The sequence below is a fragment of the Mastomys coucha genome, unplaced genomic scaffold (assembly GCF_008632895.1).
Source record: "Mastomys coucha isolate ucsf_1 unplaced genomic scaffold, UCSF_Mcou_1 pScaffold9, whole genome shotgun sequence".
Lineage (NCBI taxonomy): Eukaryota > Metazoa > Chordata > Mammalia > Rodentia > Muridae > Mastomys > Mastomys coucha.
Genome location: NW_022196915.1, coordinates 18197609 through 18224151, shown reverse-complemented (window position 1 = coordinate 18224151; position 26543 = coordinate 18197609). Strand labels below are relative to the sequence as shown.

The 26543-nt window shown below is 42.3% G+C and overlaps 1 protein-coding gene across 1 annotated transcript in view; it reads left to right on the top strand.

Annotated features, from left to right (window-relative positions):
* Positions 1-26543, top strand: part of Hacl1 (2-hydroxyacyl-CoA lyase 1) — a 41423-nt gene that overhangs the window by 13120 nt on the left and 1760 nt on the right. Inside the window, exons 6-16 of the mRNA XM_031361383.1 lie at positions 3647-3724; positions 4574-4668; positions 7878-7990; positions 12758-12893; positions 14643-14748; positions 15853-15936; positions 16693-16794; positions 19339-19493; positions 20552-20710; positions 21819-21926; positions 25758-25944. Of these exons, the coding sequence (XP_031217243.1) occupies positions 3647-3724; positions 4574-4668; positions 7878-7990; positions 12758-12893; positions 14643-14748; positions 15853-15936; positions 16693-16794; positions 19339-19493; positions 20552-20710; positions 21819-21926; positions 25758-25944 (1323 nt within the window). The remainder of the gene's footprint in view (positions 1-3646; positions 3725-4573; positions 4669-7877; positions 7991-12757; positions 12894-14642; positions 14749-15852; positions 15937-16692; positions 16795-19338; positions 19494-20551; positions 20711-21818; positions 21927-25757; positions 25945-26543) is intronic.

Genomic DNA, 26543 nt, shown 5'->3' with positions numbered 1-26543 from the left:
TCTCCTCACTCGCTCTTCACATTCTTCACATTCTCTCCTCACTCGCTCTTCACATTCTCTCCTCACTCACTCTTCACATTCTCTCCTCACTCGCTCTTCACATTCTCTCCTCACTCGCTCTTCACATTCTCTTCTCACTCGCTCTTCACATTCTCTCCTCACTCGCTCTTCACATTCTTCACATTCTCTCCTCACTCGCTCTTCACATTCTCTCCTCACTCGCTCTTCACATTCTCTCCTCACTCACTCTTCACATTCTCTCTTCACTCGCTCTTCACATGCTCTTCTCACTTGCTCTTCACATTCTCTCCTCACTCACTCTTCACATTCTCTCCTCACTTGCTCTTCACATGCTCTTCTCACTTTCTTCATTTGCTCTCACATTCACCTCACATACTCTTCACTCACTCTCTACTTGCTCTCTTGCCTTTCTCTTGCCCCAGTCTTTTATTGATACTCCAAAGCAGGTGAAAAAAAAAAAAAGACATTGTATAACCATTGCCAAATCAAATTCAAAAGAATAACCACATCCCACAAGGAATCAAGAATTACAATTGTTCCCCAAAGTTTCAAGCTTCCCTATTCCCAAGCCTATAGCCAAAATAATAATAATTGCAAACTTACCATTATTTAAATTTTAACTTATTATACTTAAGGGCTCTGAGTCAAGCTACTTGCATTTCCTTGTGAAGCTCTAATGATAAATGACATGGGCAAAGCTGCCAGGCAGTGGCCAGAGAGAATCAAGTTAACCCTTAACTCAATAGTTCCACTAGCTTTCTGCTTCTGCACATTGCACACAATGACTCTGCTAAGAGTCTCAGTGCTTTGACTTAGTTTTACTAATGTAAGATTTTACATATTCTATACTTGCTTATCCAGGAACAACTCTCAAATGTTGTGCAACTTATTTTATAACTTTAATAGTTTTTTCCTTTCTTGGGGTCCCAATGTTGGCTCTATTTCATTTTCTAATAATTTCTTCAAACTTTCTTTGCAAGTCAAGCATTAATCTGGAACAACCATTGTACAGTTATTACATTGTTTTCAAGATGAGAACAGACAGCATGCACCTGGGCCATTAGGACTGTGCTCTGCTGTGTCTCATGCCTCAATTTTTTAATTGTTTAAGAATCACTACATTGGGGAACATCTAGTTTCACAGAATTCATCAGAGCAGAAGGAGAAAGAAGTAAGAAAGTCAGATATAATAGAACAATAATGTACACCAAGGCCAACTGAAAAACAGTCACACACCAATGAAATCTATACAGCCATTGTCCAGGGCTAAGGTTAGGAGAAATGGGAACAACTGTTTTTTCAATTTGCTGCCACGGGCTACTGAGATGTCTCCATCCCAGCCTACTGCAGGCAGTCCCTTATTTCAGATGGCGGGTCCCCAGCACAGATGGATAATATAAGCAAAAGAGAAAAATTCTAAGAACATATTTAAGAAGTGATGTCATTGTATGTTGTCCCCAGCAGGGAGCTACCTAATGTAGGTGCTAAAAACCAAACTCAGGTCCTCTGGAAGGGCAGCAAGTGCTATTGAGCCCCTGCTGAGCCCCTCTCTAGCTCCTCCAAAATTGACCTGATTTGTACTGAAATTACTTCCTTGATATAGTAAGAAAGGTATAAGAATATAAATGGCTTTGAGGTACATTCCTCAGATTTTACAAAAATAGTTAAAAGAAAAATTCTTTTCAAAAATATCAGATTTGGTACTCATTTATTCTTATTTTAGGAGAAAAGAAAGTATTTCAAAAGTTGAAAACAATAAATTTGTCAACAAAATGTTGCAGCTTCAAAAATAAATTGCAGAGGACTAAAGAGATGGCTCAGCAGTTAAGAGCACCTGACTTGTGGAGGGCCTGGGCTTGGCTCCTACACATTGGCTCACAACCATCTGTAACTCCAGTTCCAGGGGATCTGACCTTCTGATCTCCACAGGCACTAGACACATACACGATATACATACTGACATTTAAACAAAACACTCACACACAGTGAATTAAATGAATCTAAAAAATAGTTACAGAATCCAAAGTGGAAAGAGGGAATGATTGATTGATGCTTAACATGAGTGCATTGGAGCTACACATGCTTGGCAGGCGCTTTCACACCGCCATACCCAAGGTAGAATTGATAAGTAATTGAAAGGAAATTTGGAAATAGACTTGGGTATGATAGCACACAGCAATATTTCCAACTGTTAGGAGGCCAAGGCAGGAAGAGCATGCATTTGATACCATCTTAGGATAGGAAGACCCTGTCTCAAAACAAAAACAAAAAGAGAAAGAAAATTTAGGGCGGGGAGGTCAGCACAAGAAGTATGGGTACGTGCCATCAAGCCTGGCGACTTGAGTTCAGCACTCAGAACCCTTCTCAACTCCCTCATGTCCTGTCACCTCCTCACTCCACTTACACAGTGTCTAGTTACAGGGTATCATTGCTGTGAGGAGACAGTGACTACGACAACTCTTACGAAGGAAAACTTTAATTGTTGCTGGCTTATAGTTTCAGAGATTCAGTCCATTACCATCATGGCATGAAGCATGGTGGCATGTAGGCAGACATGGAGCTGGAGAAGGAGCTGAGAGCTTTAGTCTGATCCTCAGGCAGCAGGAAGAGAGAGAGAGAGAGACTGGGCCTGGCTTGAGCATTTGAAACTTTCAAGCTGCCCCCCAGTGATGCACCTCCCCCACAGCTACTCCAACAAGGCCATGTCTCATTATAGTGCCCTCCCTATGGGCCCATGGGGGCCATTTTCATTCAAATCACCACACAGAGAGGAAAGGAGTGAGTATAAAAAATTATTTTAAAGAAAGTGTGAAGTTACTACAAAAATTACGTAGATAGGAAGCAGGGAGTAGAACATTAATGTCAACTGTTAAAGTGTAGTTTCCTAAAACTCCTAATAGTTTATTAGATTTCATTAAAAATTAAAACAGATTGATTTAAAATTCAAATAACTCTTTCTTATTGGAAGTTCTGAAAACTGAAGGACATGAACGTAAGCATCTGAAACCTGAAGGCTGACCTTGGTTCTGTCAAGCCCCGGCCACTGAGGCTGCCACCCTTTCCATAGATTGCATACTGGAAGTAGGAAGAGAAAATTTCTCCACATGCCTCAGAGTACATTAGACAATGCAGAGGTAGAGAGTCCCCAACTCCAGTGTTCCCAACAGCATAGCAACAAATGCAGGAGGAGGAAAGCAGCAGAGATGTGCCATTCTATATGCTCACATCTCAGCAGAGCGCTTGCGGAGCCCAAGGATGGGCTGATCCTTTGTAGTAGGCCTGGTGAGCATGCCTTCAGTCTGTTCCCTCAGCACTTAGAGACAGTGCCTGTGCTCCTGTGTTGTGGTACATGGTACATGATACATGATACATGGTGTGTGCTATCTTCATTTTTGACAACCTGAGAGTTGAATATAGTGTGTTGTTTTGAATTGTTTCCAGAATTATCCTGAGGAAGAAATTTGATTGCGATCTGTTTGTTTTTTTCAGATTACAACAAAAAACACATTTCTTTTCTCTCTTGCCTCTAAATGTAATAAGAAGCAATGACTTAAACATTTTGTCTTTCTGTATGAGAACAATAATATTGCGGGATGACTTTAAATAATTTTCATTTTCTGTGCAGGTTGAAGCTTGCAGATTGTATACCAAGTTCTCTGTCCGGCCAAGCAGCATAGAACACATTCCGCTTGTTATTGAAAAGGTACAGTTATTGAAAAGCTCTTCCGGGCATCGGATGCAGGGAGTCACACGTGCTGAGCGCATGCTCCTCTACAGAGCTGCGCCTCCAGCACTCCAGTTGTTCTTAATGGAAAGATAAGAGTACACCCAGACTGTGAAGAATAACATTGTTAAAGAGCTACTTGCATTCTAATGTTCACTGCCATTGCATTTAATTATTGAAACAGAGGTAAAGTAAGTTATTCTAGAAAAAACAGTCTCCTGTATGTTAGTTTTTTAAATTATCTTTTTAGTTAAAGCAAAGTAAAAATAAATGTATAATAAGCTCCTGGGTAGTGCTCTCTTCAGCATTTGCAAAAATTTTGGAACAACTGCATGTGAGATCATCTTTCTTGAAAAAAAAAAAAGCAAACTTTTTTTTAAAGCATGTTGTGAATTAATGTTAGCTATCAAGGACTTTTAAAAAAGTTTGAAATTAAGTTTGAGTTATTTCAAAACCATGAATTACAAGGTTGATTTGACACATATTGTCATGGTTTCTGAAATTTCTGCCAAGTGATTAAGGTTAAGAAGCGGGAGAAAGTCCGTGCTCCAGCACAAACAGCAAGCAGGGCCTCAGGGTACGCTTCAAGTGTAACAGAGTATGCATTCCAGAGCACTACAGGCATTCTTTATCTTCTTTAAGATGAAAATATTTTTCAAAATATAGATAATAAAGGACATTTCTATTTTAATTATAACTTTTTCTCCAACTAAGAATACCTTAAAAAAAATTAGTGTTCATTTATACTTTTAAATTAATTTCAAGAATATGATAATAGAGACATTATGAATATGATAATTAAAAATCTTTTGTTTGTGACAAACACAGGCAGTGAGGAGCAGTATCTATGGTCGCCCGGGAGCTTGTTACATTGACATTCCTGCAGATTTTGTGACCTTGCAGGCGAACGTGACTTCTATAAAGTAAGAATTAGTCACAATTCCTCCTAAATTTTGTGTTATCATACTTACTCTTTAAAAAGAATTATCTAGCAGCTCATCAGCTAATTTCCAAGTGTCCCAATGTTTTTTGATGATTTTGTAATGAAACTAAATCCTAGCCAAAAGGCTTAGTTATCTTTATTAAAATAGTGTTACCTAGCCAGGCAGTGGTGGCACACGCCTTTAATCCCAGCATTTGGGAAGCAGAGGCAGGTGGATTTCTGAGTTCGAGGCCAGCCTGGTCTACAGAGTGAGTTCCAGGACAGCCAGGGCTACACAGAGAAACCCTGTCTTGAACAACCAAAAAAAAAAAAAAAGTGTTACCTAGTAACTTTGTGGATTTAATTGTTAAATCTAATTCTTGGAGCTTTGTGAATTCCTCAGCTGGAGTTCTTCATCTAGTAACTTCAGATATATATCTGCATTGCTGTCTGGATTACCGACAGGCATCTTTGTGTTAGCCAAGCGGTGAGGTAGACAATGATTGGAAAGCTCAGCAGAAAAGGTGTCTGTCTCGCTCATCCTAAAAAGATGTCCTGAGGTGTGTCTCTAGGGTTTGTCCTCTGCATGTATCTCTTAAGTAAACTCTGAGTGTAAAGAAGTCTAAAATACTCACATTTGATATCATTCATCTTGATAAAGATGCTACTGCAGTCTGTCAATCCTCTAAGTGATATTTTTTTAGTCTTAGGAATAAAATACACTTTTTTCTTTTATAACATTTTTAGAAAGATCTAGAAGTGTAGAAATAATTCTTTTTTTAAAAAAAAAGTTTGTTTTATTTTATTTATGTGTGTGTGTGTGTGTGTGAGAGAGAGAGAGAGAGAGACAGAGAGAGACAGAGAGAGAGAGAGACAGAGAGAGACAGAGAGACAGAGAGAGACAGAGAGACAGAGAGAGACAGAGAGAGACAGAGAGACAGAGAGACAGAGAGACAGAGAGAGAGAGGTGTCGGGGGAGAGAGAGGGAGGAGTCTGTCCTGGACCTCTCTGTGTAGACCAGGCTGGCCTCAAACTCATAGAGATCCTTGTGCCTTTGCCTCCCAAGTGCTGGGATTAAAGGCATGTGCCACCACACCCAGCATGTTCCATTGTTTTAGAGTTATTTCTCAAATGCAACTTTTGAGGGCCTTGCTATTATGGAAATGGTTCTCTATATATTTGGTATACTGGGGAAATTTCTGTCTTTGAGAATGCAACACAAGAACATCTATTGAGTATTTATCAGGATATGACAATCACAGCAGTACTGAGGAATAAAGGACAGTGAACCTCTCCTGAGTTAGAAATCTGTGTGAGAGCGAGTGGTCGCCATGAGGAGATTTCTAACTCTGGCAGCTTTAATGGTTCTTTAGTAAGGCCTGTTGTGATGGCTTACTAGCTTTATCTTACTAGTGTGATTTTATTTTACTTGTGAGTGGAATCCAGAATGGTGAGGTAACATGAAGGACCTTGGCGACAGAACACTGATACAGTGCATCTCTGCCATACGCCATTTGGAACCCAGTGCGAAGGAGATAATAGTAACCCTTCACCTTGTTGTTTTGAAAGTCAACTGAGGATAGATAACACCTAGCATTACGTATCAGCTTATTTCTATGTTGACTACCACTGATTTCTGTTCTACTCCTCCTGCTGGGGGGCCCTTGACCCAGCCTTTCTGTCAGTTGTTCATTTGACTGGCTATCACCTGATATTAAGGAACAACTCTTAATATGTCAAAGGACTTTATAGTTGTATAAAAGTGGGTCCTTATCTTTAGATAAGCTGCATTTGCAAGCTTTTAAGAATAAAAGGTCTGAGGGGCTGGAGAGATGGCTCAGTGGTTAAGAGCACTGACTACTCTTCCAAAGGTCCTGAGTTCAAATCCCAGCAACCACATGGTGGCTCACAACCATCTGTAATGAGATCTGACGCCCTCTTCTGGTGTGTCTGAAGACAGCTACAGTGTACTTATATATAATAAATAAATCTTTTTTTTAAAGATTTATTTCTTTATTTTATGTATATGAGTACACTGTAGCTGTACAGATGGTTGTGAGCCACTATGTGGTTGCTGGGATTTGAACTCAGGACCTTCAGAAAAGCAGTCAGTGCTCTTAACCGCTGAGCCATCTCATCAGCCCCAATAAATCTTATTTTAAGAAAAGAATAAAAGGTCTGATTCCTGCAGTGAATCTCAAGATAGGAGGGGGAGGGAGCTCTGTGTGTGCAAATGAATGTGTGCAAGAGATACAAATGTGGTAAAATGATATTCTCATTGAATATTTTTACTGAGTGTATACAATTTCTTTTAAGGTAGGGTCTGTGTATCCCAGACTATCTATATAGGCCAGGTTGGCCTCAAACTCACAGCAATTTGCCTTTCTGTGCCTCCTGAGTGCTGGAATTAAAGGTGTGTGTCACCATGCCTAGCCAAGGATATAGAATGGATTATCCTGTTTTCTACCTTTTTATGTAAAATTTGAAGTTTTCACAGTAAGAAACTCTAAAATTAGCCTCTTTGTTTTTAAAGATGTACTTATTTATTTTATGTATATAAGTACTCTATCTGCATGTACAACTGCAATCCTGAGAGGGTGTCAGACCCCATTTGGATGATTAGGAGCCACTTTGTGGCTGCCGGGAATTGAACTCTGGAATAGCAGCCAGATCTTTAACCACTGAGCCAACTCTTCAGCCCCTGAAATAATTTTTTTTTTAAGAGCTCTGGCTGTCTTAGAACTCACTATGTAGACCAGGCTGGCCTCAAACTCACTAAGACCTACCTGCTTCTGCCTCTTGAGTGGTGGGATTAGAGGTGTGAGCCACCACTCCACCTAAATCATTTATGTGTGTGTGTGTGTGTGTGTGTGTGTGTGTGTGTGTGTGTATGTGTGTGTGTGTATGTGTGTGTGTATGTGTGTGTGTGTGAGTGTGTGTATGTGTATATGTGTGTGTGTGTGTGAGTGTGTGAGTGTGTGTATGTGTGTGTGTGTGTATGTGCACGTGCACACTCGAGCACGTGCACATGGGCATATGCTTATGTATGTCTAGTGGCCAGAGGACAATTTGCTGGAATCTACTCTCTCCACTCACCAATCCAGTGGTTCATCTCAGGTCCTTAGACCATCAGGCTTGGTATCTTGCTTTCCAAGCTGTCTCCCAGCCCCTTAGCCTCTTTTAATTATTATAACATCGTTTTTCTTTCAGGTACAAGGAATGCTGCATGCCACCTCCAGTTAGCATGGCCGAAACCTCTGCTGTGCATGCGGCAGCCTCTGTTCTTAGGAATGCCAAGCAGCCCCTGCTCATCGTCGGGAAAGGTAGCTGCTAACTCCCAGGCTGCCTCTGTCAGCTGTCTTCATTGTTCTCTGTTACATGCTCTCTGCTTGGGATAAGTGTTCTTTTCATCCGATTTCAGATCATAGAACCTACTATGTGGAGGCCCAGAGACCTCACTTTTACAAGAAAAAGTTTCACTTCTTGACTTAGAAGTAAATGCATTTCTGCTTTACAAAAGATTTTGGAAAATATACAAAAGTTTTAGAAAGACTAGACCTCTCCACCTGGGGAGCCAGTCTTAGCCTTTAGAACTTTATTTTTAATGTCTATTTTATATACTCTGATCATGCTACATAGGCAGCTTTATGTTTTATAAGCTTTTTATAGTTGTTGGTTTTGTTTGTTTGTTTGTTTTTCTTTTGAGACACGGTTTCTCTGTCCTGGCTATCCTAGAACTCCCTGTAGACCAGGCTGGCCTTGAACTCAGAGAGCCACCTGCCTCTGCTTCCAGAGTGCTGGGATTAAAGGCCTGCATCAATATCACTACCATGACTCCTGGAAGAAATATTTTTCTTAAAACTATTTCCTAGCCGGGCGGTTGTGGCACACGCCTTTAATCCCAGCACTTGGGAGGCAGAGGCAGGTGGATTTCTGGGTTCGAGACCAGCCTGGTCTACAGAGTGAGTTCCAGGACAACCAGGGCTACACAGAGAAACCCTGTCTCGGGAAAAAAAAATTCCTAAATACAATTTTAACATTGAATCGTATACATTGACACTTGCTGTCAAACATTTGACAGCTGTGATAAACTTTCCTTCTTTCTTTCTTTCTTCCTTTCTTTCTCCCTTTCTTTTTCTTTTTTTCTTTATAGAGATTTTCTTTACTTACATTTCAAATTGTATCCCCTTTCCTCATTTCCCCTCCTAAAATCCCTTATCCCATCTCTCCTACCCCTGCTCACTAACCCACCCACTCCAACTTCCCTGCCCTGGCATTCCCCTATACTGGGACATTGAGCCTTCACAGGACCAAGGGCCTCTCCTCCCACTGATGTTCCACAAAGTCATCCTCTGCTACATATGCAGCTGGAGCCATGGGTCCCTCCATGTGTACTCTTTGTTTGGTGGTTTAGTCCCTGGGAGCTCTGGGGGTACTGGTTGGTTCATATTGTTGTTCCTCCTATGGGGCTGCAAACTCCTTCAGCTCCTTGGGTCCTTTCTCTAGCTCCTTCATTGGGGACCATGTGCTCAGTCCAATGGATGGCCATAAGCATCCACTTCTGTATTTGTCAGACACTGGCAGAGCCTCTCAGGAGACAGCTATATCAGACTCCTGCCAGCAAGCACTTGTTGACATTTAATAGTGTCTGGGTTTGGTGATTGTATATGGGAAGGATTCCCAGGTGGAGCAGTCTCTGGATTGTCCTTCCTTTAGTCTCTGCTCCATAGTTTGTCTCTGCAACTCTTTCCATGGGTATTTTGATCCCCTTTCTAAGAAGGACCAACATATCCACACTATGGTCTTCCTTCTTCTTGAGCTTCATGTGGTCTGTGAATTGTATCTTGGGTATTTGGAACTTCTGGGCTTATCAGTGAGTGTATACCATGTGTGTTCTTTTGTGATTGGGTAACCTCACTCAGGATGATATTTTCTAGTTCCATCCATTTGCCTAAGAACTTCATGAATTCATTGTTTTAAATAGATGAGTAGTACTCTATTGTATAAATGTACCACATTTTCTGTATCCTTTCCTCTGATGAGGTACATCTGGGTTCTTTCCAGTTTCTGGCTATTATAAATAAGGCTGCTATAAACATAGTGGAGCATGTGTCCTTATTGAATGTTGGAGCATCTTCTGGGTATATGCCCAGGAGTGGTATAGCTGGGTCCTTAGGTAGTATTATGTCCAATTTTCTGAGGAACCGCCAAACTGATTTCCAGAGTGGTTGTACCAAGAGTGTTCCTCTTTCTCCACAACCTGGCCAGCATCTGCTGTCACCTGAGTTTTTGATCTTAGCCATTCTTATTGGTATGAGGTAGAATCTCAGGGTTGTTTTGATTTTAACATTTTTTTTTTTTTGAGACAGGGTTTCTCTGTGTAGCCTTGGCTGTCCTGGAACTCACTCTGTAGACCAGGCTGGCCTCGAACTCAGAAATCCACCTGCCTCTGCCTCCCAAGTGCTGGGATTAAAGGCGTGCGCCACCAGCGCCCAGAGATAAACATTCTTTTTTTTTTTTTATAAACATTCTTATATGAACATTTTTCCATAGTTAGGATTTATGGTGGTGTCCCAGAGGAGACTTAACTAAATTAAAAGATATGGATATCCGGAAGGCTTTGGTCCTATGTTCAGATTGCTTACCCCTCAGGTGTCATACAAAACAATTTAAATGCCTGTTAATTTATTATTATTTTTTCTCTTATTTTGTGTTCTTTTTGATGCAGGATCTCCTACATAGCCTGAGCATTTACTGATGGGTGCTTACAATGTGGCAGCAATCATAGTATTCATGAAGAATACAGTGAAATAATAATTTCCATCCTAAGGAAAACACACTTGATAATAAATAAGTATAGTATGCCAGTGTTCTGTTTGCTTTGCTTTGTTTGAGGCAGTCTCTCAATGTAGTCTTCACTGGCCTAGAACTTACTGCATAGACCACACTGGCATCAAAATCACAGAGATCCACCTGCCTCTGCCTCTTGAGGATTGGGATTAAAGGTGTGCACCACCATGCTGGACTAGTAAATCTTAATGTTTTTATTATTACTGTTTTGTTGTTTTGTTTTGTTTTGTTTGAGACAGTCCTTTGTCTGGGAACTCACTGTAGGTCAGGCTGGTTTTGGTTTTTGGTTTTTTTTTTTTTTTTTTTTTTTTTTTTTTTTTTTTTTTTTTTTTTTTTTGGTTTTTTGAGACAGGGTTTCTCTGTATAGCTCTGGCTGTCCTGGAACTCGCTCTGTAGACCAGGCTGTCCTCGAACTCAGAAATCCGCCTGCCTCTGCCTCCCAAGCGCTGGGATTAAAGGCGTGCGCCACCACGGCCCAGCGGGGCTGGTTTTGAACTCACAGAGATCTATCTGCCTCTGCTCATGAGTGCTAGGATTAATGTAGTGCATTTTTAAGTTCTTTGTTGTATGGTATATGTGTGTGTAAATTTTCATGTGTGTGCATATGTGGATACCAAAAGCTGACATCAGGTGTTTTCCTCCTTCTATTTTTTACCCAGAGTCTCTTACTGAACCCAGAACTCACCTATTAGGCTAGACTGTGTGGCCAGTGAGCTCCTGAGATTCACCTGTCTACTTCCCTCAGTGCTAGGGTTACAGAGGCATGCTACCGTGCCTAGATTTAAACTCAGCCCTATGCAGGCACCACAGGCACCTTACCGACCCAGCCGCCTCCTCGTCATCATCATAGCTCTGTTATAGTACACTATGCACAGGGAAGGTGAGGCAGAGTTCAAAGGGAGGTTCTTCTGCCTACGTGATGTGGAAGAGGGTCCAGAGGATATGACGCCACAGCTGTACAATGAAAAATTAGTAGTTTTCCAATAGACAAGGGGAACAAAGACTGCAAAGGAAGAAAGGGTTGAGTAAAGAAAGACAACAAAACAAGAAAGAGAATAAGAACATTTTCTGGAGTTGGGCAGTGGTGGCGCACACCATTACCAGCACTCAGGAGGCAGACACATGCAAATCTCTGTTCAAGGTACCAGCCTGGTCTACAGTGAGCTCTAGGACAGCCAGGGCTGCATAGAGAAGCCCTGTCTCAAAAACAAACAAAATAAACAAGCAAAAAAAAAAAAAAAAAAAAAAAAAAAAAAAAAAAAAAAAAAAAAAAAAAAAAAAAAAAACAAAAGAAAGAAAAGAAAACACTGGCTGAAGTAAAGACTATTTTTATCACATGTATATAATAAAGAATTTAAGGATGGCCTTTTAGTGGAGAATGTGATAGTGAATCTAAACGTACACTACATTACCTACTAGGATTCCATAGATATGGGTAGTATGCTACTAGCTCTAAAGAATATAAAACTAAGTAGCAGCCGGGGAGTGGTGGTGCACGCCTTTAATCCCAGCACTTGGGAGGCAGAGGCAGGCGGATCTCTGAGTTCGAGGCCAGGCTGGCCTACAGAGTGAGTTCCAGGACAGCCAGGACTATACAGAGAAACCCTGTCTCAAAACAAAAACAAAAACAAAACAAAAACAAACAAACAAAAAACCTAAGTAGCTAAAACCAATAGTGGTCATGATACCTTCAGAAACAATTATTCTATATGTCAAAACAGTTAGTTATTTTCAGGGTCACTGGGGGCATGTTTTATTCTGCAGCATATAGTTGTAAAAATAGGTATGTGCCTGCTCTGGCTAGCCCTGTTACAGCCACAACATTGTACATGCATACAGACATACATGCATGCATGTATACATACATACATACATCCCGCACAGCAGACTGCAGGAGAGTTTACTGGTAATGTAGAGCAACGTTTCCACAGTTTTTATCTTTCAGGGCAGAGGTCTTCCCTACCCATCTATCTTTGGGGAATTGTGGGTAGTAGTTTAGTAGGCCCAGAGCATGAAGCAGGAAAGTTGACTGTGGCTGGAGGTACAGAACCAGTTGTTTGTTTGTTTGTTTGTTTGTTTAGAGGTAGTTCTTCTGAATAACTTCCACCACTCACTTTGCTTTCAGGATGGTGTTTTATGCAGGAGGAGGACTTGGGGTCTAAAAGCAAATTCCTGTGACACGTTCGAGGTTCCCAGTGCTGAGTGTAGCTGTGTCATCCTGTGATTTGTGTTTCTCAAAGGTGCTGCCTACTCCCATGCCGAGGACAGTATCAGGAAGCTGGTGGAGCAGTGTAATTTGCCATTTTTGCCTACTCCTATGGGGAAAGGTGTTGTCCCTGACAATCACCCCAACTGTGTAGGTGCGGCCAGATCCAGGTGCGTGGCGTTCCAGGTTTTAAGTACAATGGCTTGCCAGATTTTTAGACTGGATTAATTTTTGTGTGTGTGTGATCTTGATGAATTGAGAGAGGAGTTCTAAAAAGCTCATGTAATTTTAAACATATGTGTTTTGAACATTTCCATTTTTTAAAGTTACTATTGATTTTTCTCCTGGCCCTTATGGCTTTAGAGGAAACCCCTCAGTTCTCTGTATTATGGTTCTCCTGAACATAGTCTCTCATTATCTCTGGCTACTTTCAAGAGCTGTCTTAGCTAGGTGTGGTGGCACATGTTTGTATTCCTTAAGGCTGGGTCAGAAGGATTAGTGGCCAGCAGAGTGAAACCCTAGGGAAGGACAAAGAAGGAATGGAGTTGGGAAAGAAGATCTTTGGAGGGCTTGGCGTGACTGCATGCTGCTCTGCTTCAGTGGAAGGAGGAGGGGGAAAGGAATATGAGAGGAAAGAAAGCGGGGGGCTAGTGGACAGGATGGGGGAACAGGTTATGGCAGAGTCTGGAATGAGTGCATGCCATTTGGCTTCACTCGGGGCACAGTACCTGGAGCCTTGGATGGGTGTGCGCTGATGGGCTTCACTCAGGAGAGGAAGTTGTTTGGACTCTTACTCAATTTCCAGGTTTTTTTTTTTCTATACTTGTAAAAATTCTTCACTTGGAATCATACTAGCACAATTCCTGCCGTCTGACACCTACCTAGTGGTGTGCTTCTGTACATACAGCACCATCTGTAGCCTCCTTGGAATTTTCACAAAGCTGCGAACCAGAATTTAGATGATCAAGTTACTGAAAATTTGTGAAAACAAAGGCTGGTCTCCGTTATTTGGGCAGTAGGTAACACGTAGTGTATTTTAGAAAGCAATTCCAGGTTGAGGACGTCTCTCTGTTGGGAGGGTGCTTACCTAGAAGGCGTGAAGTCCTGCACTCATGAATTGGGCATGGAGGCATGTGTCTTTAATCCTATCACTGAAGATGTAGGTATAAGAAAGCCAAAAGTTCAAAGTCATACTCCTACATAAAGAATTTGAGGCCAATCTGGGCTACATGAGACCATGGGGGGGGGGGGAAATTCTGGAATATGAATAATGATTATAAATAGGTGCTCCTAGAAAACATAACCAGGCGTAGTGATTCATACCTGTAACCCAGCATTCAGGAGGCTAGGGAAGAGGATCACATGTTTGAGGCCAGCTTTAGTTAAAAAAGCAATACCCAATCTTCAAAACAAAACAAACTAACAACACATCATGTCTTGTGTGTATGCGTAGGCGAGATGGGGTATATGTTGGGGGTGAAGCGCATACATGCATGTGTGGATGTCAGGGTTGATCTTAGCTTTCTTTCTCCTTCATGTTTTCCTTAGTATTGAGGCAGGGTCTCTCTTACTGGACCTTCAGTTTGCCTGTTTGACTAGGCACCCGGCTTCCAGGATCCACCCATGTCCACCTGTTCTGCCCCCTCCCAAGCCCCTGTGCTCAGCACAGATGTGCACCACAGCAGTCAGACCCTACGTTCATGCTGGGGATCCAAACTCAGGCTCTCGTGCTTGCATAGCAAGCATTTTGCCTGTTGAGCTATCTTCCCAGCTTTCCAAAACCTTACTTTAATCTGAAAGATCAGATTTACTCTAGAAGCTCCAAATTATTTAGACTTTGAAAATATTTTAAGAAGTTTAGACCAACTCAAGTAAAAAGTGTCCGTGTGCTCTTGTTACACCACGTTCTTTTTCAATAGGGCTTTGCAGTCTGCTGATGTGATTGTGTTATTTGGTGCGAGACTAAACTGGATATTACATTTTGGACTGCCTCCAAGATATCAGGCAGATGTGAAGTTTATTCAGGTACTCGGAGTGGGGCCTTCAGATCAGCTCTTTGTTCTCCCTCTCAGCCACTGTAAGCTCTGCTTTCTTCTTGGCTTTTGTAAAAAACCTTTCTCTTCCAACAAAAATAGATTTTTACAAATTATCTAACATAATTACAGGTACCAGAGTTAAGCTGCCCTTTCAAGCCTACAAGGTATCATGTGCTAATTCTAACCAGAAAAGCTTTCAAAGTCAAGTTTTGAATAGTTTGAAAAGGATAATTTGCCTCTTCACAGTTCCTTTGTATTTAAAGATAGGGAAAGAGGCTTTGAGTAGGATGGTAGGTTGGAGAGACACCCTCAGCCTTGTTAGGGGTGAATGTCTTTTAGATGCCAAACTGTCAACCTTTTGAAATCTCTAAATGACTTTGCTTTCAACTGCCATTAAACTGAATCCCTGAAAAGAACTGTAACCTCTCCCGTGGCTCTGGGTGTTCCTGGGCCCTGAGGCCACATGATGGCATCAGATGCCCTGGAACTAGAGTGACTGATGACAGTGAGCCTCCGTGTGGGTGCTGAGGATCAAACCTTCTATAGGAATACAAGAGCAGCCGGGGCTCTTAACTTCTAGGCAGTCTCTCTAGCCCTTCTTAAAAGTTTTTTGTAATACCATTGCTTATTGTTTTTATTAACTGCATTTATTTAGTGTGTATACATGTGAATGTGTACATGTATGTATGTATGTGTACTTGCATGTCATGGCACATGTGCTGAGGCCAAAGGACAACTGATGGAAGTGGTCATCAGGCTTGGTGGGGAGTGCTTCTGTCCACTGGGGCATCTCAACAGCCCTTCCTAAAGGTTTTTAAGAGCAAACACAGTGGGCTGGAGAGCTGACTGCTTTTCCAGAGGACCCAGGTTCAATTCCCAGCACTCACATGGCAGCTCACAATGACATTATGTAACTCCAGTCCTAGAGTATTTGATGCCTTCTTCTGTCCTCTTTGGATGCCAGGCATACATGTGACATACATGCAGACAAAACACACATACACATAAAATAAAAAAGATTTTATTTTGAATGTTTCTTTAAAACAAAAACGACCAAGCATGGCTTGTTCTTTGGGTTTTTCTCTCTTTTTAGATTGATATCTGTGCAGAAGAGTTGGGGAATAATGTAAGGCCTTCTGTGACTTTGCTAGGAGACATAAATGCTGTTTCTAAACAGGTAAGAGCCTTTCTCTAAGTTTTAGTTTCTGTGGATTGGCCCCATAACAGTCAATTCTGGATAATGCTCCTTTTGATTTACTTGGTGGCATGTCTAGCCATCAATTTTAAACTAAGTTTATAATAGAAAACCAACTGCAACTTTTGAACTTGGTAAATTCAAGTTGTTACATTGTCCATATCGGTGAAAGTTAGCATTGTAGAATATTAATTTAGCATATCAAAATTTAAAGTCATTCAAACCAGAATTCAGTTAAATAGAATTTAGCTTTCTGAAAAAAAAATTACAGTATAGCTTTTAAAGGAATTAAAATTGGCTTGTTACACTAGGAAAATCTAACAGTATATTTTCAGGTAATAAAGAGATTTTTACTCTTAAGTTATAATCAGTGACTTGGCAGATTTCCTATTTGTATGTAATTTATACATTTCATTGTGGCAGGTCAGACATGGTCACCTTTACCACTTGATTTTGTGTAGTTGTCATGTGGAGTACACAGCATTTAGATGCAGATGCCATCCCTGTCATGCGTGCAATCACTTGGGTGATTCACAGACCTTGGTCTGTGTCACATGGTTCACCATGTTACCCACTGACCTGGGTCGCTCACTGCAGGCAGAGAAGCAGGTGTGTGAGCAATGGGAAGTGACACACAGAGCAGTGTGTCACTAGCTTTCTTTAGGAAGATTTCTGTGTTCATGGGACTTGAGTTTATTTTCAGAAAGGAGAGAAAAGTTTGTTTTGTTATATTTTTAGCTTTTAGAACAGTTTGATAAAAGCCCATGGCAGTGTCCTGCAGACAGCAAGTGGTGGAGGACTCTGAGGGACAAAATGAAGAGCAACGAAGCCGTCTCCAAGGTAACGTGGGGCCAGCGGAAACTCAGGATTCCTCAAGTTGATGGGCGGCTTAGTCCTTTCCTAGTAGGATGTAGACAGTCGTAGGAAGCACTGCTCTGTCAGCCTGGGGATCAGAAAACTGGGGCACGGTTCTCACAAGGTCCACAAGCCAGAAAGTGGGGTAAGACTTAATAAATATGGTAGTGAAGCCAGGTATAGGGCGCATGCTTTTAATCCCAGCACGCGGGAGGCAGAGGCAGGTAGAGTTTGAGGCTAGTCTGGTCTACAAAGTGAGTTTCTAGGAAAGCCAGGGCTACACAGAGAAAACCTGTTTCAAATCTTGAAGAATGCCCTCCCCCTCAAAAGGTGAGTTTTTAACTATGTAAATAAGAAAGTCTGTGCATGCCCCTGTGTATGTGAACTTGTTGTACTTTGTGTGTACTTTAGTGTATACTTTGCCTTGGAAGGGCCTCGGGCTCCTTGCATGATTGAGCATCTGAAGAGTCGCGGTTTGAGAGGGCTGTGGACTGGTAGAGGAAAAGCAGTCTGACCTTGGAAAGTTGTCAGTTTGATTTTAGTACAGAATATCAGTTATATCCAGGCCATGTTAGAAGATGGCTATCTGCCCTTAAGATATTTTTCCTTCATGGCATGTGAGTGTGATAGTTAGCTCCTTCTTCAAAATGGAAAACTTGATCAATGTATAACCTGCCTCCCCTTACATGTACATGCATGCATGCATACACACACATGTGCACACACACACACACAAATGCGTGTATGCAATACACACATACACACATGCACACACACAAGCAGGTGTGTGCACATACACACACATACAAGCATGTGTGCACATACACACGCATGCACGTACACACACAAGCGCATGTGCACACATACATACACACAAACATGTGTGTGCACATAAATACACATACACACACAAGTGCATGTGCACATACACACATACACACATGCACACACACACACAAGCATGTGTGTGCACATACACACATGCACACAAGCCTGTATGCACATACATACGCATGCACACACACACATAAGCGCGTGTGTGCATACACACACATACACACATACATAAACACACACACACACACACACACACACACACACACACGCTGCCATTTAACTTTGATGTCCCTGCTGGAAACTCTTGTGACTCTTACGTCTGCTGTCGTGGTTTTGCCTGCTTGTGAAGGGTTTGGAGATGCGTTTTGGAATGACCACTAAACCTTACTAGCTAGCACTCCAGTGAGTCACTTCTGCAGTGTTTGGTGTTTTCTGTTCAAAGTCATTGTACGTACAGTATTTCCTCCTTGACTGTCGTGTGAGATGCTGCCTTTTTAAATTTTAGTGTTTTGTGTATTCGTATGTGTCTTGATTCAGCTTCGTGAAGTGTTCAGTCTACACCTAGGGTTTCTTCTTTTTAAGTCACTTATTTTATTTTTGGGGGGTGGATGCATGAGTATCTGTGTGCATGTATGTATGTCTACCATGTGTGCTTAGTACACTCGGAGGTCAGATGGAACTGGAGTTATGAATAGTTGTGAACTACCACATGTGTGCAGGGAATCCAACCTGGGTCTTCAGTAAGAGCAGCAGGCACCCTTGACCAGTGGACTACCTCTCCAGCCTGACCCAGGATTTCTTCCTGATGAAGTGATACATTTGAAAATTTGAAATTTGAGTTAGGCGTTTTTGTCCCCTAATATATCTGTCATCATAGCATAAGTGTACCAAACACAGCAGAATTTATGTGCCTAACTCCACCGTGACCATTTCTACTGCCTGGAGCCAGTCTCGGTTCTGTTTTCTCAGTTATCGTAAGTAACTCAGGATCCCCTCAGGGATTGCCCCTCTGTCTGCTGTACGGGTGGGCAGAGTCTCTGTGCATCTTGGATGTATAATCTCCAGCAGAGGGGTTAGTGCAGACGAGGCTGCAGTGCTGGAAGCAGATGGCACTGGCACTGATAAAACACAGTGGCTCCTCCCGTTATTGGCAGGTCTGTGGCTATCTGTAGACATCTACCTTGCTATGTCTCTCATTCAGGGACTTCTAAAATAGCAGATGTAACATAGCTCCTTTACAGTGTGTGAGAGAAGAGCCAGGTTTTCAGATTTTCTTCTGTAATCCTAACATCTTAGTTTTAAACCTAGGGCCATATTTTAGATAAAAATATTCTGAAAAATACATAAGACAGTGCTTTTCTAAGAGTGTACCGTAAGATTGTTCTGTTTTGTTGAACTCAGTGTTGCTCAGCCATCTTTACTGTACGGCTTCTCCAGGTGTTTGATATGCTGCATGGACTCACCAGGACACAAGAGAGTCCCCAGCTTATTCCATTGTGATTCAGCTGGGACTGTAGGGCACATTGGTGTTAGCATGCTTCTGGATTGTTCAAAGAGTAGCTACCGTGCAGCCATTTGGTAATCTTGTAGCTTATTGGTGGTATTAAACTTCTATGGTAATAGTGTATCATCACCGGTTATTTTCATTATGTCCCAATATAATTTATTGTATACTCACCTCTGCTATTTTAGGAATTGGCTTCCAAAAAATCCCTCCCAATGAATTATTACACAGTGTTCTACCACGTTCAAGAACAGTTGCCCAGAGACTGTTTCATAGTAAGCGAGGGAGCAAACACCATGGACATTGGACGGACAGTGCTTCAGAACTACCTTCCTCGGCACAGGTGAGACTCGAGGAAGGAATGACAGATGTCTAATTTGAAACCCCTGTGCTGCTGATTATAGAAAATGTTTGAAAACTGTACATGTCTACTGTATAGGAGTGTACTTCGCAAATGGATTTTAAGTTTTTCTTCAGATTTATTTCGTTTATTTTGTGTGTGATTTGCCTGTGGGTATGTCCGTGTACCACATGTCTACCTGGTGCCCTCAGAGGTCAGAAAGGGGCTTTTGGATCCCCTGGAACTGGAGTTACCGGCTGTTGTTGTAAGCCTCCATGTGGGAACTAGGAATTAAAACTTAGGTCTCTGCCAAAGCAGCAAGTGCTCCTCCTAACCACTGGGCCCTCTCTCCAGCCCCTAACCACTAGGCCATCTCTCCAGCCCCTAACCACTAGGCCATCTCTCCAGCCCCTAACCACTGAACCATCTCTCCAGCCCCTAACCTCTGAGCCATCTCTCCAGCCCCTAACCTCTGATCCATCTCTCCAGCCCCTAACCTCTGAGCCATCTCTCTAGCTCCTAACCACTGAACCATCTCTCCAGCCCCTAACCTCTGAGCCATCTCTCTAGCTCCTAACCACTGAACCATCTCTCCAGCCCCACATAAGTGGATTTTTTTTTTTTTTTTTTTTGGTTTTTCCAGACAAGGTTTCTCTGTGTAGCCCTGGCTGTCCTTGAACACAGAGATCTGCCTGCCTCTGCCTCCCGAGTGCTGGAATTTAATCTTTAGGCGTGTGCCACTACTGCCCAGCTCATAACTATATTCTCAAGTGAGATGTTATACTTTTATAGTTTTTATGTTTCCTAGTCCTTGGTATGATGTAATAATTTAGTGTTCTGAGAGGATGTTTATAGTCATCCAAACAAGCATGGGTGGCTGTTTTCTTTCATGTTGCTTATCCTTGACAAAGTAGTTCTTATGTTCCAAAGATTTTGTATTAAAGAAAAAAATGTCTATCAATTTTTTTCCACATACCACATAAACAAAGACTGAAAGGCTGTGTGAACACTGCACTGCATGATACGTGTAGAGAGTTTGACTTTAGCTCTATTCCTAACAGGCTTGATGCTGGTTCTTTTGGAACAATGGGGGTTGGCCTGGGATTTGCCATTGCAACCGCTCTAGTGGCCAAAGACAGAAGTCCCGGGCAGCGGGTCGTCTGTGTGGAAGGAGACAGTGCCTTTGGATTTTCTGGCATGGAAGTGGAGACCATCTGCAGGTAAAGCAGAGCTGTAAGTCATAGGGTCTCATGCGTACAACTAAGAAGTCTTACAAGGTTTGCTTGCTTCACAAGCAGGTGTCCTGCACGGCACTGTCTAAGCTTTCATGGAGAAACTCGCACCATGTTGGCTGAGGGCTCTGCCAGCCCCCTACCCAGCTGTATTCAAGCTACAATAAAATATTCTACTTAGAGCTCTTAGTAGGGTTCTGTGAATCACATTTTGGGACTTTCAAAGCTTTGATATATAAGACTGTGAAGATCAAGCAAACCAGGTTTGACAACGCACTCTGTAGTCCTGAGGTAGCAGGAGACAGAAGGATCTGGAGTTCAAGGTTATCTTCAGCTGCATAACAAGTTCACGGTCAGCCTGGACTACATGAACCCGTGTAGTAGGGTAGAGTGTGGTCTGTTCGAGGTCTATATTGACAGCCACTTGACATATGCCAAGAAGATGCTATATGGAGAGAATTTAACTTTCTCGAGGGTGATAACTCCCTTCTAGCACAGAGAACAAATAGTTACCACATTCATTTACTTAGTTATAGAATGACTCCAAGCCCTCAGAAAGTATGTGTGTTTAGAAAACAAAGCCCACATTCTTTTTCAGCTTTTGAGGTTTCTATCTATGCTATACTGTTTAAGGCATTGTTGATGTTCTTTCTCTGCACCCGTCACACTGTGCTGTCTTTGATTAGAGATGCAGAGTGGGTGTTAGTTGTCTGTGTCTCTCACAGCGTCTAGTGCAAGCTGGTTGTCATTGAGGCATTGAGTAATAGAACGAGACTCTTGAGCGTTCCTAGGAACCATCTAGAAATAGGCCTCAAAGGAGAGGGGAAGGTGTTTTTTCTTGTAACCAACTGGAAAAGTTCTGTGATTTACCCAAGATTCATAGCTAAGCAGATTACCAGCCCCAAGTCTTGAACACATTCCACTACTGTGATGTTTCTATCAGTGTTTTTTTTTAATTAGGATAATAAACGCTTGATTTTTCTTTGATATTGAAATTTTCTTGTAGAAAACATCCACCTTTAAATAAAAATTTCAGTTTTAAGAAAAGAAATTGCTTTAGAAAGACTGCTATCTTCATAGTTTCTTTTCACTTTAGGTACAACTTGCCAATCATACTCTTGGTAGTAAACAATAATGGAATTTACCAAGGTCTTGATGCTGACAGCTGGGAAAAAATGCTACATCTTCAAGAAGCCGCTGCAACGTGAGTGACTCAGAACCGTGGATAATTACTTTATAGCAGGGATTTGGTTTGTCTTTTAAAAGTTTGCTGGGTGGGAATGTGCCTCCATATCATACACTTGGTTCGTTCGTGCCCTCTGAAGGGCAGAAGCCGTCTCTCATGGTTCCTTTCTATACAGCTACCCATTGCTGTTGATTGTTGAAATCAGGGAACCACTGAAGACTCGGCAAGCAAGCTCTGTAATGTCACCCTTAGGTAACAGTAGTGCTGTTCACCCCCAACACCACACTAGGGAGGGCTGTGGATGCTACATTAGTCAAGGCTCTCTCAAGGCACAGAGCTCAGGAATGTGTATAAGAATCAGCATATATTAAAAGGGAATTTATTGGCATGGTTTACAGTTTGCAGTTTGTCTGGCTAGTCCAAAAATAAACTATCTCCCAACAGAAGAACCCAATAGTTGTTCAGTCCACGAGGCTGGTCTTTAGTCTGTGTTGGAATCCTGACGAAGCCGGGTCTAACACCAGTGAAGGTGTGCCTTGGCAGCAGGACAGATAGACTCACCAGCCAGAGGGAGGGCAAGCAGACAAAAAGCAAAGGCTCCCTTCTCCCACGTCCTCCCAGGGGTGACCCAGATGGAGGGCGGATCTTCCCACCTGAAATGATCTAGTCAAGAGAAACCTCTCACAGGCATGCCCAGCTGCTTGGGCTTTAGTTGATTCCGGGTGTAGACAAGGGGACAGCCAAGCTGAGCTGTTCCAAGTGCCGGTGTGTTATATATAATTTAAAGATCTTCCTTTCTTTTCCCACAAAGCTAAACCTTCATTATCTGATGGCAGAGTCAACCTTAAGACTGTTAGAACTGGTTGTGAGTGCACAAATAAGTTTCTGAGACAGCCGAGGATAGAGAAGAGTAGTGTTTTCATTTATCTATGGTTTCATGGTTGTTTTTACATAACCATTTGTATTACTTACTTCATAGCATTGATAAAATGCCACAACCAAGGCAACTTATGAGAAAAAGTTTAATCGGGCTTACAGTGCTAGGGGGTTAGAGTGTCTGATGGTGGAGCAGCCCCTGAGAGCTCACACTGTGATCCACGAGCAGGGGACACAGAGCACACTGGGAGTTGCATTGTTTTTTGAAACCTCAAAGCCTGCCCCCAGTAATAAGCCTCCTTCAATAAGGCCACACCTCATAATCCTTCCCAAATAGTTCCACATACTGGGGACCAAGTATTCAAACATAGGAGCCTATGGCGGTCATTTTCATTCAAACCACACACCATCTATGCCTTTTCTTTTGCCTTCATTATAGTTGATAATATAGACTGTGCTGACAGGTGTAGTAGCTCCTAATCCCAAGTTACTACTTACATTTAGTTAAAAATAAATAAAGTGAAAAGTTTCTAGACTGAGGATATGGTTCAGGTGATAGAGTGTTTGCCTTTTATGCACGTGCCCTGAGTTTGAGCCTCAGTATTTCCTATCTTGAATATGCTGGGCACACCTGTAAGCCTATCATTAAAGACAAGAAGGTCAGAAGTTCAAGGTCATCCTTAGCTGCATAGCGAGTATCTTAGTTATGGTTTCACTGCTGTGAACAGACAGTGTGACCAAGGCAACTCTTGTAAAGAATAACTTTTAATTGGAACTGGCTTACAGTTTCAGAGGCTCAGTCCATTGTCATCACATCAGGAAACATGGCAGCGTGCAGGCAGGCATGGTACTAGAGGAGCTGAGAGTTCTACATCTTGATCTGAAGACTAGCCAGGAAGACACTGGCATCCTCACACAGTTAGGAGGAAGCTCTCAAAGCCCACCCCTACAGTGACACACTTCCTCCAACCAGGCCACATCTACTCCAACAAGGACACACTTCCTAACAGTGCCACTCCCTGGGCCAACCATATTCAAACCACCACAGCAAGTCTAGGCCAGCTTGAATTACACAAAACCCTGGTTCTTATTTTAAAAGAGAAGAAATTCAGTTTCCCTCATCTTTAGCTGAGAAGTTGTTGACAGTTGATGGCTCCGTGGCAGATGATCTGACGCCCTCTTCTGGCTTCTTTGGGCACTGCACACATGTGGTACCCAGACATCATGCCCCTGTAACTCTCACACACATAAAATAAAAATAAATCTTTTGTTGCCAAGTATGTTGGCACACACCTTTAAACCCAGTACTTGAGAGGCAGAGGCAGGGAGATTTCTGAGTTTGAGACTAGCCAGCCTGGTCTACAGAGTGAGTTTTAGGACAGTCAGGGCCACACAGAAAAACCCTGTCTCAATCAATTAATACATAAATAAAATAGTTTTTAAAAGATCAGTTTCTTGGTTTAGTTAAATTTCAAGTACTCATAGTAACAGGTAGTGTGTGGCCAGCATACTGTAACTCGCCTCTGTCACTACAGAAAGTTCTCTTGGACGTTCTTGTATGAACAATGAAAATACAGGGAACTACATGTAGTGACACGCACTATAGTCCACCTACTCTTCCTGGAGGCTGAGGCAAGAGGACCACTCAAGCTGACGCATCCAGTATACACCAAGACTCCATCATACACACAAAGATTCAATAGAAAATATGGGGGAAACTACGGGGGGAAATATGGGCTGATGCAGGAGGAGGTTACCAGCCTGAGCTGTGCACTGACTTCCAGGTCAGTCTGCTACATAGCAAGGTCCTGTCCTAAAACAAGCAAAAATAAAGGGGGGGTTGTGCAGTTTCATGTACTGATACCTCAGCTCTGATGGGGCTATCTCCACACCGTGCTCTCTGTTGGTTCTGTGTGGTGACCAGCTAGCTGTACCAGAGGGCAAGCACCATGGGCCAGACCGCTCTGTAACATTGCCAGTTAGCACCCTGATGACTTACACAGCCGCACACACCACAGCTTGCAGCCAGGTGGCTCAGTATATACTTGGAGAAACACACATATCTGTCTGAATCTCACAGAGCCACTAAAAAGTTAGTGTCCACAAGAGCCAACCTGACTTGCAAGCTGAACCTCTTTTAAAAAGTTGAGACAGTTAATGATTTCAAAGTTGAAGACTTTCAGAGTGAAGGGTATAATCACATCCAACAATTAAAATGCAGATGGCTGTTTAAAGTGCTATCATAGGGTTCAACAACCCTATGATATTGTCTTTAAGGATAGAGCCTAGTGGCCAACTGATTGGTTGGGTTTGGTTTGGTTTGGTTTGGTTGGTTGGTTTTGCTCTAAAGGGGAAAAGAACTATATTTTTAAAAAATCTATGAAGGGGCTGGAGAGATGGCTCAGCAGGTAAGAGCACTGACTGCTCTTCCAGAGATCCTGAGTTCAATTCCCAGCAACCACATGGTGGCTCACAACCATCTGTAATAGGATCTGGTGCCCTCTTCTGGTGTGTTTGAAGACAGCTGCAGTGTACTCATAGATAAAATCTTTAAAGAAAAAAATCTATGAGGAAAAAAAAAAAAAGAAAAAACACAAACAAACCAACAAGCTAAAGCCAGGCCTGGTGGTACCTGCCTTCACCAGCCAGTCAGTAAACTGTTGGTTATTGTTGCATTGACTGTTAAGGATGTTGTCACTGGCAGATAGAGCTGCAGTTTCTTTTAGTAATAAAAGGCCTGGAGTTTAGCTATCTCATCAATGGTGCCTGAAAATCCTGAGGTGGAGCAGAGGAAGGTCAGGGACAATGACATTGGTGTTACATACTGCTGTTATATAGAGCTGTTCTGGGAAAAAAAAAACAAAACTATGCCTTATGGGTCAGCTTAAATTTTTTGCAGATAATCTTGGGAAAATTCTTCATTTCTAGAAGCTTAACGATTTTAATTTTGCTACCATACAACTTGCTTTTCAGTGTCCCTCCAATGTGTCTCTTGCCAAACTCGCATTATGAGCAGGTCATGACTGCATTTGGAGGCAAAGGGTATTTTGTACAAACACCAGAAGAGCTCCAACACTCACTGAAGCAGGCTCTGCAAGATACAAGTAAACCCTACCTTATCAACATCATGATTGAACCGCAAAGTACACGCAAGGCCCAGGTAGGTTCAGTTGCTAAGCAGAAGGCAAGTGTGTGCATTCTCTCAGGACTCTTTCCTTAAAGGCATGCCTACCACAGTTAAGAGTTCCCTCTAAGTCTGTGGCTGAGTTTGGCAGTTTTGTTTGCTTAGTCAACAAAATCTTTGTTGAGATGTTGTTATGTGTGTTGTTTAGAGTCACAGTGAGCAAATCCAGGTTCTGCCCTCATCCCACAGAGCTTATAGTAGTAGGGGACATGGACAGTAGGCAACCTCACAACTCCATGCTACATGACAGAGCATGGTGACCAGGAGGACAGCATTGATGGTATCGGCAGGTGTAAGTGAAGAAATACATTGTTGTTAGAGGAAATCTCATTGGTAGTAGTGAATAAACTGTGATTAGTGATGACTTAGCAGAGAGGAGGTGGAAAGGGGTCCAGGGCTCTGTGTCAAGAGGCAGCTGGCCAGTTAGAGGAGCCAAAGGAAAACAAAGGACAGTGAGCACAGTGTACATGAGTCTACAGCCAGTGGTGTGTGCAGCCGGTGGTGTGTCAGCCAGTGGTGTGTGCAGCCGGTGGTGTGTGCAGCCAGTGGTGTGTATGGTGTATGCAGCCAGTGGT